Source organism: Vollenhovia emeryi, unplaced genomic scaffold, assembly GCF_000949405.1.
Source record: "Vollenhovia emeryi isolate VEMERY1.0 unplaced genomic scaffold, V.emery_V1.0 DF939207.1, whole genome shotgun sequence".
Classification (NCBI taxonomy): Eukaryota; Metazoa; Arthropoda; class Insecta; order Hymenoptera; family Formicidae; genus Vollenhovia; species Vollenhovia emeryi.
The window spans coordinates 602,913-619,534 of record NW_011967159.1 but is presented as its reverse complement, the minus strand read 5'-3'; the positions used below and the strand labels follow the sequence as shown (position 1 = coordinate 619,534).

General features: G+C 34.2%; 3 protein-coding genes across 6 annotated transcripts in view; all 3 read left to right on the top strand.

Moving 5' to 3' along the window:
- Positions 1 to 1,094: 1,094 nt before the first annotated feature.
- Positions 1,095 to 3,853, top strand: LOC105561441 (leucine-rich repeat-containing G-protein coupled receptor 5-like). The gene is made up of 2 exons (XM_012011425.1): positions 1,095 to 1,185; positions 2,191 to 3,853. The coding sequence occupies exon 2, from the start codon at positions 2,191 to 2,193 to the stop codon at positions 3,568 to 3,570; it is 1,380 nt and encodes a 459-aa protein (XP_011866815.1). The 5' UTR covers positions 1,095 to 1,185; the 3' UTR covers positions 3,571 to 3,853.
- Positions 3,854 to 5,153: 1,300 nt separating this feature from the next.
- On the top strand, positions 5,154 to 9,243 carry LOC105561439 (leucine-rich repeat-containing protein 15-like). The gene is made up of 3 exons (XM_012011424.1): positions 5,154 to 5,288; positions 6,521 to 7,245; positions 7,580 to 9,243. Exons 2-3 carry the CDS (start codon positions 6,521 to 6,523, stop codon positions 8,349 to 8,351), a joined length of 1,497 nt encoding a protein of 498 aa, XP_011866814.1. The 5' UTR covers positions 5,154 to 5,288; the 3' UTR covers positions 8,352 to 9,243.
- A 3,267-nt stretch (positions 9,244 to 12,510) lies between these two features.
- The window catches only part of LOC105561438 (sodium/calcium exchanger 1), a 60,221-nt gene continuing 56,109 nt past the window's right edge, over positions 12,511 to 16,622 (top strand). For 2 of the 4 annotated variants that reach the window (XM_012011422.1, XM_012011420.1), the window contains exon 1: positions 12,717 to 14,897. In XM_012011422.1, the coding sequence (XP_011866812.1) occupies positions 13,546 to 14,897 (1,352 nt within the window). In that variant the 5' untranslated portion in view covers positions 12,717 to 13,545. The other 2 variants (XM_012011421.1, XM_012011423.1) reach the window with 2 other exon arrangements.

The following is a 16,622-nucleotide window of genomic DNA, read 5'->3' as shown; positions in this document are numbered from 1 at the left end:
AAGCACCGATATGAAAATTCAATTACGGAAACTCGATATACACACGGCGATCGGGCGAAACCATCCCATTGATAACGCAAAAACTCGTTAAGGATGCTTGATATAGGCAATATATTTCACATAATCTATACTATTGAATATTAAAAGCTGTCAAGTACGCTTATTACTATTAATTCTGTATCGCATTTCAATCACATAATTTATTTAAACAACAGTAAATATGAAAACTTTAATGATGTGTGCAAATCAATGATTAATTCTAGAAATAATGTTGATTAATAGTGAAATAAGAATTTAAATGAAGAACACTTTAAATAAACATTTAACAATTAAAAACTATTTACATCTTTTAACATAATATTTTTATAATAATATTCAAATACATTAACCAAAATTAAATATAGTTATACAATTAGATACAGTTAAATATAATTATTATGTAATAATTATATTTAAATGCATAATAAATTTCGTTTACTTTATGGTTATTAAAGCTTTTCCATATCCTAAAATTTTTATTTATTTACTACTCTTTTTCCGTCTATTTTATTACTATTCTATTTTGCAGTCTTTCATTCACTTCTTTATTCTGTGTGTTCATGTGATTATGTGGTAAATGTGAGAGCAGTGTCACGGGAGAACAGTGTAAGAGAAGTATCTTGGCTTGCAGAGAAAAGATTTAAGTAGAATAGAGAGAAGAAAATGTACAACAGAGAATTTTATATTTGTTATTTCGAGAAACTTGTCAAGAGAGACAGAGAGAGACCTATATACTTTAAAGATTATAACGTTTAAGCTACATCTGTTGAGCAATTGATGTTCGTTAATTCTTTATAATCACAATAGCTTCATGAATATTGTAACATATAATTTCTCTTTTCTAATTAATTTTTTCAAATATAAAATTTATTAATGATTTCTGTGCATTATACATTATGTGTTTATCTACACATATGCAGAAAAGACATAAATGCGTTTGTTAGATATTCAAACGTATCTGTCGATATGAACTTTGCGTTCATATCCGGTGATAACAACGAGAGAGAGAGAAGACAAACGTTGATTTTTAACAATTACGTGATGATATAAATAGGGGCTGCAGTTTTGAAAGCGCAGTTTTCGCTTGAAATAGCTCAGTGACTGAGGCCTAGACAAATTAGAGAATAACTTCGAAGCTATTTAACGGTATGTTATTTCCGTTAGTTTTTAAACACTTACATATAAATTTGATATTTTATCAAGAAGTGATTAACGGAGACAGTATTTCGCCATTATATTATTGGAGCATGTTATAGTTTTTACAATAATTAATAAAATATGAAATCAATAATGAGATGAGATCATTATATAAATATCATGTCGTTCTCGTTAACACAATAATTATCTTATTAATAATGTCGTTATATTCAAAAATATGATGTTAATATAATAATTATTGTTAGTCCTCAATATCTCATAAATATTTCTAGTAAAATAATAATTTTTTAAATCTTGAAACATACACACGTCTATGTTTGTTTTCTTACGTTAAACATGAACATGTCTGACAAACTCTAGGTTTTCAACATTAATTTTATAACTGCTTGCTTAAAAAATGTGTGTTCTTTTTATTTCTACTTATCTGTTATTTTATTTAAAATAATGATATTTTAGTTCATTTTTTATGTTTCTATAATATTGTACATCTATTGAATAATTGCGTTTTGATCAATCTCTCTGATATACAATTTATTTTCATTAATATATATAATTTTACCAATTGTAAATAACATGTTAATTGTTGATTATAAAATTGATATAATATTAATGATATTTTCGTGATATCTTCTTACACGATTTTCTTTAATGCACTTTCTTTAATAGATAAATGCAAGATTAGGATTAAAAAATAAGTGACACAATTTTCGTAAATTTATATTTAATTTTTTATTTTGAATCAACAATTGATCATTAACAAATTGTGATTTTTTTCTTAATTTTAAATAGATTAAAAAATGGTTTAACAAATGATTTCCAAAATATGTAATGTTAAAGATAATGTATAAAGGAATAATTTGAACAGACATTCACTCGTTAAGGAAAAAGTTAAATAATAAATGTTTTTAGTAAAGTTTTGTATAGTTAAGTTATTTAAACTACTGTGCATTAACATCATGTAATGTTAGTGTTATTTTTTAATTATTTTTACAGATGAAGAATACAATATGTTTCGTATTAATACTTTCCTTTTATGGAAAGTATACATTACAACAAGTATTATATACAAAAAGCGTATCTATACGCTCAGATGACTTCGAAAACATATATAATACAAAAATAACAAATGAACCAAATCAAAAAATAAAAAATTGTGATAGTACAGAAGAATTAAATTTAAGTGGAATGAATTTAAAATTTATTCCGAATGATATTATTCGAAGTGACGCCATCCGTCATGTGTCACTAGCCAACAATTTTCTAAAGAAAATTCCTCAAAATATTTTGTTTCACGTGACATCATTGTCTTGTTTGAACATGTCACGGAATAGTCTTAATTTATATGAGGAAAATAAAATTCATCACGCTTATGTACGAGTACTGGACCTCAGCTATCAAACGATGGTGCATATCAATGCCTTACCGGAACTGGAAGTTTTTGACGAAGATTTAAGAAAGGAGAAGAACTATGAACATATGATCTTCGACAGCAGTAAAATGAGACTACCAAATGCCGAATACCTTGATTTAAGTGGGAACGACATATCCAGTTTGAACTGGGATTTTAATATATCTTTTCCGAAATTGGTACGTTTAGATTTAATGAACATCAACGCGGAAGAGTTGGACCCCAACTTTTTTAACAAAATCCCGTCATCTTTACGCATCCTCCACTTGGAGGACAACTACCTCTACAATTTAACGCTAGAGAATCTAGCAGAAATTGCAAGTTTACATTTGGATGGAAATCCTATTAAAAAACTCAATATAAAGTCTGCAACATTGCTCACTTTGTCGTTAGCAAACTGCACGATTTTAAATGAAGAAGCTGTTCTTGATACACCGAATTTAGAGCAACTGGATTTATCAAGAAATAATATGTATAATTCGATTGATATTTTTTACGTAAACCCGTTAAATGCACTGCGTATACTTTTATTAGATAATAATGAACTTTCGCATATTCCTATTCTAAGTAATGTGCAGTGGCTTACCGAATTGTCATTGAGTTACAATATGATAGAATACATTAAACCACACAGTTTTCAATATTTACAATTCTTGAATAAGTTGTCATTGAAAAAAAATAGGATTAATCGCATTGACAAGGTAACTTTTTCGGGTTTAAATAGATTGGAATATTTAGATTTATCGGAAAACCAGTTAAGTTACTTGCCTACTGACTGGACACTGCCTTTAACCAACCTCCAATATTTAAATTTAAATTCAAATCTATTTGGAAGCATAGGAGATATGGGAATCTACTCAGTCCCATCATTGCAACACTTATTTGTAAAAAATAATACTTTTACCAAAATAACCACCCTAGAGTTAGATCCGTTTCCGGATTTCATTACCGTATACTTATATTAGTTTAAGATGATTCGTTTTTATTGCTGTACGATTATATCTACAGATTACTATTTTTAATTTTCACTGCTTTTATTATTAAGCATTTGTTTAGCGTTTATTTGTTATTCCGTTATAATATATAATTGTTTCTCTAATTTTATTCGTCTATCATGTAAAACACAAAAAATGTAACACGCCATAATTCGTAGTTATATTCCCGATTATTGTTTTCCAAATACACTGCGAACTTTAATGCTCGTTATATCACTTTTGTAAACTAAAAATAAAATAATTATTTAGTATATTTAAGTGGTCCGTTTATTTGAAATAACGGCATACCAACGATGCTATATGATATGTAATAAGAAAACCTCGCCATTGGGCTGTTAGTTGATACTCACCACTCTCACAACTTCGCTAACTGCTGAGTATGCTGCTGAATTTCTTACTAAAAAAAGAACGAACTTAAACTTATAGAAGCCACTCTGCTAAAAGAATGCGTATACAAATGCTAATAAAATTATTTATTCAGTACAAACCAAAGCAACTTAATTAGACATTTTAAGAAAAAATATATTTAAAATTTATGTATAAAAGGCGATATAATTTAATTATAAGATATGTCAAATTCTTCAAACACTTTCAAATACTGTGCCTACTTTATTATTGCAACGCTAAAAAGTTATTTATTAGGACTGCCTTTCTGAGAATTTTTCTCACCAAGCTCTGAATGGTTCAGATCATTTATCACTAGACGTTGATGATAAATAGCATGATAATTGTGTAAGACTAGCCGTAAGAATCCATGTCGTTCACGAGAAATCATCCACGTGATATAAGACACCGTCGCATGTGCTCAGGAAAGTACAACGATAATCTTTGACCACGGTTAAAAAAAGGACATGGACATTATATAAATTTTACAATCTTCGATATTTTACACATACTCTTTTATCTACTCTTTATATCTTTGTACATTTAATTATGATGCAATTAAAATTTTAATATATTTCTTTGTACCCCAGATAAAATATATAAATATAAAAGAACAGAAAGGTAAAATCTAAAAAATAAAAGAAGGAGATTAGAAAATATAATTATTTTAGAAGACGTACAGTTTTTAAAAAGGAACATTTATGTATATACATTTATGTTTACATTAGAATCAATTCCAAAGCACGAAGGACCTTTAATTTTAGATTTGTCTTATTTTGAAAATGATTTATACCCAAGTATTAAAATATACATACCTTAGAGATGTTTTATACCCTGATATAAAAAATGATTTAATTAAATCATGTAACAAGATACATTTTTAATTATATTTTATAAATTATAAGTAGTACATTACAGTCAAAGTAAATTAATATTTTGGCTTCGGGGAGAGACATCAATCAAATAGGATCCCAAATTGAAAAGGGGGTGTGTGAACGTTAGTTGTTTAATATAATATATTATACATAATGAGATATAATCTCTCGAACTGTACTTAATTAAATAAACTTAATCTAATATGAATGAGTTACTTTCAACTGGTGGATACGATGCGTTATTCGGACGGCACTGCTATTACGCGAAGACGGACCCCATGAAGACCATCCTCGGTATATAAGAAGATCAGTTTGCCCGCTTGCGACAAAAGGTGTTAGACCGCTTGAGTGAATTAATCCGCGAGTGAGAAGTATTTGAAAAGCGTTTAACAACTTGAAAATAAAAACCGCACAACTATTATCCGCAAAGTGAGTATCCCACTAATTATTAGAACTTACTCCGAAATCATTATTATTTTATTTTCATATAAAGAGCATATAAATAAACTTTTTATAATACATCTATAATGTATTTATGTTTGTACACTATTTATTGATTGTTTAATATAAATAGATTTAAATAATTGTTCTTCTAAGTATTATCTTATATTCGAATTGAAAATCTTATACAGAATTTATTAAGTATTGTTTCACTGTAATTATGGAAGACTGACACATAGAATGCCTCTCGCATAAGTAATAAAAAAATACACTAAAACTCTCTGCAATTATTTTAATAATTGTTGCATATAATTTTAATATATATATAATTCTCTGTTTTAAGGTATGTAGATGTGAATAGATAACTTACATTGTCAAAATAGAAAAATACTGTTTATTATGAAAGATTTACTTTGTTTCATTTTGTTAGTTTATTTAGTTATATTATAGTTTTCTTTTTTAATGAATTATATGTATAGCTGCAAAATTTCACACCGCTTTTTTAAATATTACACATGTATATTAATATATACAGGTTTGGGGAAGATACTTTATAAAAGTATCCAGTTATACACTTAAAGTTTTTTTCGCCAAAAAATGTAACTAGTTACAGTTACTTAAGTTACCAATTCTGAAAAGCAACGCGTTACAGTTACTTAAAAAGTAACGAATCGTTACTTCGCAGTTACTTTCTTGCAATGAAAAAAAAAATATCAAATCTGCATTTGAATTGTAAAGCGTCGATAAAGGCGTTTATGCATAAATGCAAGGCCTAATGCGATCTGTGGAGGTTTAAAAAATATATAAAGTAACCATTAATGTAACGATGTTAAGTTAGAGTTGCCAAAAAAAGTAACTGTAACTGTAACTTCTTTACAAGTAACGAGTTACTTCCCAACCCTGTTAATATACAAATTTATATTTTTACTATTACCATATATTTTATGTAAGTTTAATAATAACTAAGCTATTCTTCTTCCTAATTTTTTAATTTAATTTATTACTTATTTGTATATATAGTATTACTTTTCGTGAAGTTGTAGTTTCTTTTAAAAATTCATTACAGTTTTATTATTATTTTATTAATTTTTTATTTTATATCAGTTTATTATCAATAAACTAAGTTTATTAATTCTCTAGAAAAATATATCAAATTAGTTTGTTTTCTACTCTTACTGTTAAATATATTAATTTGTCTATTTAATTTTTTTCTTTTTTAGATGGCGCTAGGCTACAAATTTACGATTGTCTTCGTTTTCGTCATCATCTATCTAGCGAAAGCTCACTATCAGAACAGAACTAAAGATTTCGATTTCAAGAGGCATTATACAAAATTATTTCCAACCTCTGGACATCTGGACGATAATCCTTCCGGTACAACTAGACAATCACACATCTACCCTCATCCTACAATCCATCCACCTGTAAACCCCTGCATCCCTCATAGTCATATCTTCAGTTTCTCTAACGTCGGTCTTCAGAAAATTGGTCGAGATTTTATCAACAGCAATGACGTTATTAATCTCAGTCTGGATGATAATGACATAAACGAGATTTCGCCATTCGCTTTCCGCAACATGCGAAACTTGAAGTATCTGGACCTTTCTGGGAATAAAATTCCGAAGGAAAAGCTATTGGCGTTGATCGGAAACAACAAGCTGGAGACGTTGATTATCGACAACAATCGAGATTTCAATAACCCAGTTACAAACATGCTGACGGAATATGAACCGTTTCCAAACTTGAAATATCTGCACTTGTGCAACAATCAATTAGGAAATTTTCAAATACCTTTTCACATAGCAACGCCTTCCTTGACTCATTTACATCTGAGCAATAACAGCATCAATTCCAGTAACATCGTCTTTGACAATCTTCCGGCAACGTTGACTCAACTTCATCTGGCTAAAAATTTTATTGATCGAATCAAACAAGGCAAACTCAGGTATAAATATTTAAAATTGTTTTTTTATTTAAAAACATTTTTGTATTTATAAAAAACTGGATTTTAAATTGACATTGCTATACTTTTGTTATTGTCATTATTGGTAATGTTAGCATTGTTATTATTATTATAAATATTCATTATTTTTGTTATTTTAATAACTGTTATTACCATTCTAGTTATGAATTTTATATTATTACTTTTGTCATTTTTATAGCTGTTACTATTGTCTTTGTTGTATTACTACCATTGTTGTTACTGCATTTAATATTATTGTTACTATTATTGCTAATACTATTTGTTTCTTCGTTTTAATTTTGTCTATGAATTCTAGGAACATACAGGAGCTCAATATGGATGATAACGTTATTACCCAAGTATGCTTTGAGAACTGCGAAGACGAATCCATACCCTTGAAAGGCGCTTTCGAATTACGGAAGCTGGCTTTATCCAACAATCTGATCTCAGAAATATCGCTCGATGCCTTCAGTGAGACGAGTAATTTGTTAGAGTTAGACCTTTCAGGCAACAAGATCTCTGATGTGGCTATGGGCACTTTTAATAATACTAGGATGATAAGTGTTCTTTCTTTGGCTAATAATACACTTGTTAGAGTACCGGATGTTTGCTCGCTGTATAATCTAAAGACCCTGGATCTGTCTGGGAATCGCATCAGCGCAATTCCTTATCTCACTTTCTGCACTTCCTTGAGAAATTTGGAATTTTTATATTTATCAAACAATGTCATAACCACCATTGAGGCCCGAGCTTTCTACAGTCTTCAAAACCTGCAACATCTGGACCTTTCAAACAATCTACTCAAGCATCTACCACCACATTGGGGATATTCGTTGGCCATCACAGAGCTACATCTTGAACGAAATAACTTCACCGAACTGGACAGCATGTCATTGGTCAACATTAAGACGCTGAGAAATATTTATCTTGATGAGAATCCCTTGCTAGTATTGAAAGCGAGATCTTTCCATTCACTTCCAGAATCTTTAAATGTGCATTTAACGAATATCCGTATTGACTACAAGTGCCAGTGCGAGGAAGAGGAAGATAATAATGAAAATGGTATAGACGATGATGAATGGAACTAACAAAGTGATAATCTTACTCCTAAGTATTTTTAATTAAAATAACCATTTTGGAATTTATGTATAATCATTTAAGTCTCGTTCCTACATACATCTTATACAAAATACGTTAAAAATGAAATGGATTATTTTAACTAAGGTAAACTACATGGTGAAATTTTTCTTTAACGACTGGGAAAACATTTAACTATTTCATTTAAAAAATATTGCCCACGCATTTTGTACAAATATTAGAAACAGAGATGAGACAAAAATTAAATTTCTCGGTATTGAATTAAAACGTATTGGTGAAAAAAGAACAGTTACAATATGAAATCTTTTTACCACTTAGAAAAATATACCACCTTACAGTACTTATTTTCAGAGATTCTCTCTATTTGTATTAAATATCCTTTAGAAAGATTAAAAAACGCTTCATACCAAACTGTATTAAATAACAAACGTATATCGGTTGCAATGTTTTGCTAATGTAAATTTTTGAAATCATCTTTCACTGTGTAACTCATTTAGCGAGTACGTAAATTTGTAAACAATTTTATTTGTTCACCATTCAAACACATAATAAAGTTTGTTACGACAAATGTCACGATACTTATTTAGTTTTACATATAAAACCGAAAAAATAATCGTTGTCACTTTATAGTGTGCGTACGCTTAAAATGAAGTATTTGAAACAAAATAAGTTCTTTGATTTCATTACATAAGGACTGTACTTAAAAGTATACCATTGTAGCTAGTGCTTTATTATAAGCTTGATCATTTAAGACATGCATTATTATGTATTGCTATAAGATAATTATATAACATTCATGCGTAATTACATGCGTATTCTGCTTGTGATGCTTATGTCTTTTAAAACAAATGGGTTTTATAATAAACTTGTTCGCATTATCAAGTGTGGAGTTATGTCTGCGCAAAAATTTATATGTATCCTACGTCTCATTGTTATCACTTGTTTAGATTCATTACGTATCCTTTACACAACTCTTCTCTTCTGTAGCAGTTACATTTATTAAACATTTAACTTATTCGAAGTTGTTTATACTTTGAAGAGATTGCTAAAAACTTCTTATTCTAAAGCTAACAGTTTAGTTATAAAATGATCTAACAGCATATCTTTTATCTATTGAAAGAATTTTTTAATTTGACGCGTTTAATATTTTTTTTATCCTATTTTACTCGGCGCGAGCTAACGACATCGCGAAATAAATGCAAACACAGTGAAAGAAATGAGCACAGTGTTTAAGCCCGTGCATATCAAATTCTAGAGATCGCTACGATTTCCACGAAGGTAAATCTTTTATTTCACTTTTTTCTTTCATTTCGCATTGCAAAGTCCTAGAGGATTAAACGCATTTCACGTACGTGTAAAAGTTCGTTAAATATACGTTTCTGTCGTCGCGTTTAAATTATATCTAGATCATGTTTATATAATATAATAACATTCGTACCTATAACGCATAATATATATAATACGTATTAAAAATCGGAATATCAAATGTATCCGAAACTGCGATCGCCATCAATCACGATAAAATCGTTAATCATTAATCAAAGCGATCGCATTGCAAATTCCGCAAATGTAATTTTGATTGTATGCATTATTAAGTCGATTAAAAAAAAGCCTTTCATGAGATTCGGATTTATTAATTAAGAATAAATAAAAATTATAAAATTAACCGTATCGATTTTATCGATTGATATTTCATTTATTTTCTATGAGTGTAGTATTTTGTTAATAATTAATGCAATTTAGTTAAATTCTTCATAATTCTAAGAGAATTGCTTTTTAACAGTAATTGGCAATTAGAATGATTCATTACGTTAATTAAAAACATTTTTATCGCAAAGTATCGATTGAAAATCTGTAATGAAGCTGTTTAATGAAAACAATTTTTTATTTCATAATTATTGGGTAAAAATTGCAATAATAAATGTCAATAATAAGAGAACTGATTGTATATAATTACCATTTCATTGATCGATTGGAAATAATTGTAAAAATTGTAATCAATTACTTTCCATGTCCGTGTAAATTCGCTATTACACTTGATCTAGAATTAACCGTGCTAGCTAGATGCTAGATACCGAAGTGAGCTTCTACCCCTTTCAGGATATTGCTTGCGCACCCTGCGGGTGGCGCACATGCGCAATCGTGTAGGGGGAACCGAGGTATGAGAAGAGGGCGCGGTGCAACGAGCACGGGAAGAGGATAGACACCCCAATGTGACGAGGATCGAGTTTAAAGCAATAGCGCATATAGGAGCTTCAAAAGAGGGTAAGATTTCGAGAGGCTTATCGAAAATTTTATTCTAACGCTGTGATTTTAATATAGGATCTCGCAACGTTTTATACTAAAATTTATTTCATTGATTTATGCAAAAGGTTTACGTTGCTTTTACAAATATTAATAAGAAAATTTTAATAATAAATATTATCGTAAAGATTCGATTTTTTTTTAAATATGTTAAATGGCACACTTTCCTGGCTTTGAGGGGTGAAGGAGAAAGAATGCAAGTCATAATGAAGGGCGAGAACATGGGGAGGATGAGTAAATATATGGGTAGTTTGAGAGAGGAATGGAGAAAGGATCTAAGAAGATAACGACTTTAGAAGAGCGAGGGCAATTTGAATGGATTCATTTAGGACAATAGTAATTAAAATTTAATTATTTATGGGACTCACCCCATACGGAAGGTGATATCCGGAAACTCGTTTCAATTGAACTTACATAAGGAAGAGAAGGATATAGTTAAAAGAAATTATGTTCGAAAGAAACTGCAAAGAATTCGGAATCACCAGTCGAGGATGAACTTGTCAATTATTTGGTCACACAAATTAAAATTTAAAAATCATTCCTGAAATTTAGTTAAATAATTTTTAATTAAGAAAATACTTATTTTTACTCTCTCTTCTTCTTCTCCTTCTTCTTCTTCTCCCTCACACACATTGTTTGTAAATTCCTGCAACTGCTAAAAACTAAACTTAAAAATTGTTAATATATGTAGAAATGATATACAGAATGTAAAGAAGACAGACAGCAGTCAACATATATTTTGTTCTTTTAATAAAAAATATGTACTTTTGTTTTTCAAATATAAAATAAAAATGCATCTACTCTTCCATATAATCCCCTTACTGTCTTTTTTATCCATCACTTTTTCTACATTCCGTCCTTTATGTCCTTGTCTTAACACTCTGCCTTCATTTTAATTTTCCTTTCTCATTCTGCACCCTCTCGTTCACCCCTTTTCTCCACATGTACGCGTACGAGGAGGGAAAATAATTTTGGTTTATCATTTTCTACTTTTTCAGATGCAGATTTTACGAGGAAGAAAAGACGCGGACGCACAATCTATCTACATTTGTCAAATTAAATCTTTTCATTATATCATGAGAGTAGCGCGTGAAACTTGCCGCCACGCAATAGCCACCCCTGGTATAGAATAAGAGAAAGAGAGCTAAGAGAGGGGGAGAGAAAGAGAGAGGGGGAGGGTGGGAGAAAGAGAGGGGGAAGAAAAAGAAAATATAGATAGGGTGTTAGGGTTCGACGAGGACAGCGGTATAAATACGAGGGGTGTAGAAAAAGCGATGGGTGAAAAGGTAAAGGGAGGGGATCGGCAGAGAGAGAGAGAGAGAGAGAGAGAGAGAGATAGACAGATCCTCGTTACACCCCGCGTACGAGCGAACGCGAGAAACTACTGTGCGTAGGGTAGAGAGATGCGCGAAAGATACGCGAAGAGCGGCGGCACTTCTTCGCGAACGATGAGAGCGTAGATACCGCCTGGCGAGTAGAGTTGGGAGAGTAGTGGTATCGCCGGTGCGGTAGAGCCCGACGAAGACGTGGAACGCCCGCGCGACGCGGCAGGCGAGGAGGATGGCGGTAACGCGACGAGGGCGGTGGTAAACGGAGCTAGTGGGGTAGACGAGGAGGAGAGTATCGTCGGCACGGCGGGGTGAAGAAAGACGGAGGGGGAGCGTCACGAGGTTGACAAGAAGAGAGGTACCGCCGATGCTGTAGAGCGGACAAGGACGGCGGCACCGCCGCGACAAGGTCGGCGATACCGTCGGCACGATGGAGAAGACCGGCGCACCGCGGCGCCGACGAGGACGCGGCTAGAAGCGAGACGAGAGGAGGCTAAAGGGCGAGGAGGAGGGCGAAGAGATGGGGTGGCTACGTCTGGCTAGCTCGAGACACCACTCCCCACTCGGTCTGGCCGGCTCTCTCCTCTAGCCTCCTCTCTTTCTCTCTCTCCTCTCTCAGTGTTCGTTCGAGCGCGGCCCGGTACGGTTCTGTTACCCCGTCATGTCAGAGGGTCCGCTTCGTGATGGGAGCTCACTGCCGCGGTAATATCGGTGGGTTCCATCGGTAGCCGATTCCCAGCGCCGATACACCCTCTCTCAGTGTTGTTCGTGCGGTTCCAGCCTGACCCTCTGGGGGCGAGAGCGGGTGGTGCGTAAGGAGAGAAGGGTGTTAGCAGGGCGGGAGTGCGTGAGAGTGCGGGGTAGGACCGGGCGGTACAGACAAAAATACACCAAGGTCAGCTTTCACGGGGGAGGGGGGGGGAAACAATGTCGAAGACTTTGATTAGGGAGCGAGATTAGTTCGCTAAGAAAGTTCTGGGAAAATTAGCTCGCGCGACCCGCGCAACATTGGAGCCTGATGGTGTAATCACCGTTGTCCGCGGGCAAGTTCCGAAGCGTCATCGCCCTTCTTTCAGCAAAAACAAACACGCCTGTTCTCGCACGCGGAAGATTGGATTCGTTCGCGTTTCCGCGTCTAACGGCGAACGTCGGTTTGCTAATTGGCGTTGGTGTAACGGAGAGCGAAATATTCGCGTAAACGAGAGAAAATAGTCTTTTAAATCTTTCTCTCGCTCTCTTCCTCTCTCTCTTTCTTCTGTCTCTCTCTCTCGCTCTCTCCGACCGTTCTTTTTCGAAAAAGAAAAAAGTAATCTGTTTCGCCTCTCGCCCTTTTCCTCGAAGGGCAAGTAAACTTTTCGAATTTTGTTTTTTTTTCATTCTCTCGGACAACAAGTCGCGAGTCAAGATAACGCCGCGGGAAGATCGCTCGTTAGTCTGAATGAAGAAGAGGATTTTGCCGAGCGGAGCTTCATTCCCGAAGAGACGGCAGACAAGTTGGTGAGAGACCGCCGCCGAGCACCAGTCGCAATTCTCGACATACAAGTTGGACAATATGTCTGGGAACTACTCGGTGCGCTGCGAGCCGGGCCTAGTGATACCGCTCTGGCAGCCGGTGGCTAATCTGCATCTGATCGACGTCGTCTTTCGGGGCCTGGTGTACTTTTTTCTGCTGTTGTATCTGTTTATCGGCGTGTCGATCATTAGCGACCGTTTCATGGCTGCCATCGAGGTGATCACGTCCAAGGAGAAGGAATTGGTGGTGCGCCGTCATGGGAGGGAGCCGCAAATCATCATAGTGCGAGTCTGGAACGAGACGGTAGCCAATCTGACCTTAATGGCGCTCGGCAGCAGTGCCCCGGAGATCCTGCTGTCCATCATCGAGATTTGGGCGAAGAACTTTCAGGCGGGCGAGCTGGGCCCGGGCACGATCGTCGGCTCCGCCGCTTACAATCTTTTTGTTATCATTTCCCTGTGCGTGTTTGTGATTCCCAACGGTGAGACCCGGAAGATAAAGCACCTGCGCGTTTTCTTCGTCACCGCCACCTGGAGCATCTTCGCCTACGTCTGGCTCTACGTTATCCTGGCGGTTTCCAGCCCCGGTGTGCTGGAGGTCTGGGAGGGCATCCTGACCTTCTCCTTCTTCCCGGCGACGGTATTGACGGCTTACGTTGCTGATCGACGGCTGTTGATCTACAAGTATCTGCACAAGGGCTACCGAATGAACAAGCGGGGTGTAATCGTGCAGGCGGAGGTCGCGGACTCCGAGTTGGGGGTGGAGCTGGAGATCAAGCCTCAGCAAGACGGTCTTCACGGCATGGTGGACCGCCTAGCCGACGCCGATTCCCCCGAAGCGAGAGAGTTCGAGCAGACTCGTAGAGATTACATCAATACCTTGAAGGAGTTGCGTAAAAAGTATCCGACTTTGCCTCTGGAGCAGCTGGAGGTGATGGCGCACGAGGAAGTGCTGGGTAAGGGCCCTAAGAGCAGGGCCTTTTACAGAGTGCAGGCAACGAGGAAGATGGTAGGCGCGGGCAACCTCAGCAGGAAGATCAGCGAGAGAGCGCAGAGCGACCTTAGCGAGGTCAAGGCCGAGTTGCAGAAAGCCGAAGCGGAAAGCATCGATATCGAGCAAGTCAACGCCATGAGAGTATTTTTCGAACCTGGTCATTACACTGTGATGGAGAACGTTGGAACCTTTGAGGTGGGCGTTTCCAGGGCTGGAGGTGATCTCAGTAGACCCTGCACTGTGGATTACTGCACGGAAGATGGCTCCGCCGAGGCCGGATCTGATTATGTGAGTGCCAAGGGCACTCTGACTTTTGAGTCCGGCGAGACCATGAAGACCATCCAGCTCTCGGTTATCGACGACGAATTGTTCGAGGAGGACGAACATTTTTATGTCAGGTCAGTGAATTTATTATTTCACTTTTCGCAACTTGTCATGGTACAATATATATAATGTTACGGAATTCCACGAGAATTCTAGCGACAAGATATGAGAACGGTTATCGCAAGTATTTTAAACGCTGCAGAAACGAGGATAATGGTAAAAATAGAATGTCGTTGCGGCTAATTGTTCTCGTATTATTAATAAAAGTAAGGCAGTATAATGAGTTGTGCAAACATTAAAATAGAGACTAGTTAATATCATTATATTATTCGTTTTATGCATTACTCGTAATTAACACAAATTAAAATACATATGCCAAGTGAATTTCAACTTCAAAGTTTACAATACAAACACATGTCTATGCAAAAATCAATTTTGTATCAGATTTATGGTAATTATAATTTTTTAATTAAAATATATGACGTCCTCAGCATTTTTGAGTTTTTTTTGGTGCTGAAAAGATACAGCTTGAAATTGTTAAATTACGTTATTGAAGTTATCGGAATTACGCCAAGATATTCGATATCAGTTATTTTTGTAAACAAGGCGATATTTCTCTTGTTAACTTATTTTTTATTTTTTTTATCGACGTTCCTCTTATCGATATTACTTTTTCATTGTTTTCATGTTACATTTCTGCCAAGTTGTGGCAGTTTTAACATTAAATATTTTAATAATTATATCTTGCTTGAAACAAAAATTTCGATTTATTATAAAGCCCACCTGAAGTTAAACAAAGAATAAGTATTTTATTTAATCTTGCATAAATTTGGTTTGCGACAAATCCTTCATTTCCAGTTATTCGACTCATAAAGTACGTGTGTCTATATTCTTTTATATTGAGGTCATTGACCTGTAATTTATTTAAAGAGTCTGTCATCAACGCGATGAGACACTCAATATAATTGCCGTGTTAAGTAGTTAAGAGCTGCAATTACTTCAATTTACCTTTAAAAGAATCACGATTCTTAGAGTATGTATAGTGTATTGCGAACACAGATCATTGATCAGCGATGCAAAGGCAATCATCCAATTGATTTCAAACGAGTACCATTTGCAATTTAATCAGTGGATAAGCTGCTATTGATTGACTTAATGAAAGACATTAAGAGTGGCTATTAGCGCGGCTTTTCTTAATGGAATTAACGTTGCTAATAGTATTTTATGTAGTTTACACAAATCCGAAAGATATAAAGACACATTTAAAAATCTGAAAGATTAAAAGACTCATTTAACTCTATTATTTTGTATTTCTTATATTGAATTGATTTGCTTATCAAAACATTTAATAAATATGTTTGATATTATTATGTATCTTTTAAATTAACATAATATTATGTATCTTATGTATATAAAATGGATAATAAAATACACAACAAGTAATAGTTTACCATTAATTTGTAAATAATGTTGTATATACACGCGTATTTGTAATTTTTTTATTTAACATCGTTAAATAAAAAATGTTATATAAACTCACCGATATCTAAAAATGCTAAAAACTCGTAATTTTCTTCGGAATTTTCTGTCGCATATTCATATGTGACAACTTGGAATTAAAGCAACGTGCTTTGAAAAGGAATCGCGATAAAACGGCTCTGTGTCACAAAGATACATTTTTAGATGATAAACGAATTTTAGTTTTTAATGTGTTGTTTTTAAATCTATTTTTCTCACAGTGTTTCTATCCTTTCTTCGATCTGTTCGCGTCTTTCTTTCCTTGGAAGCTCGGAAATACG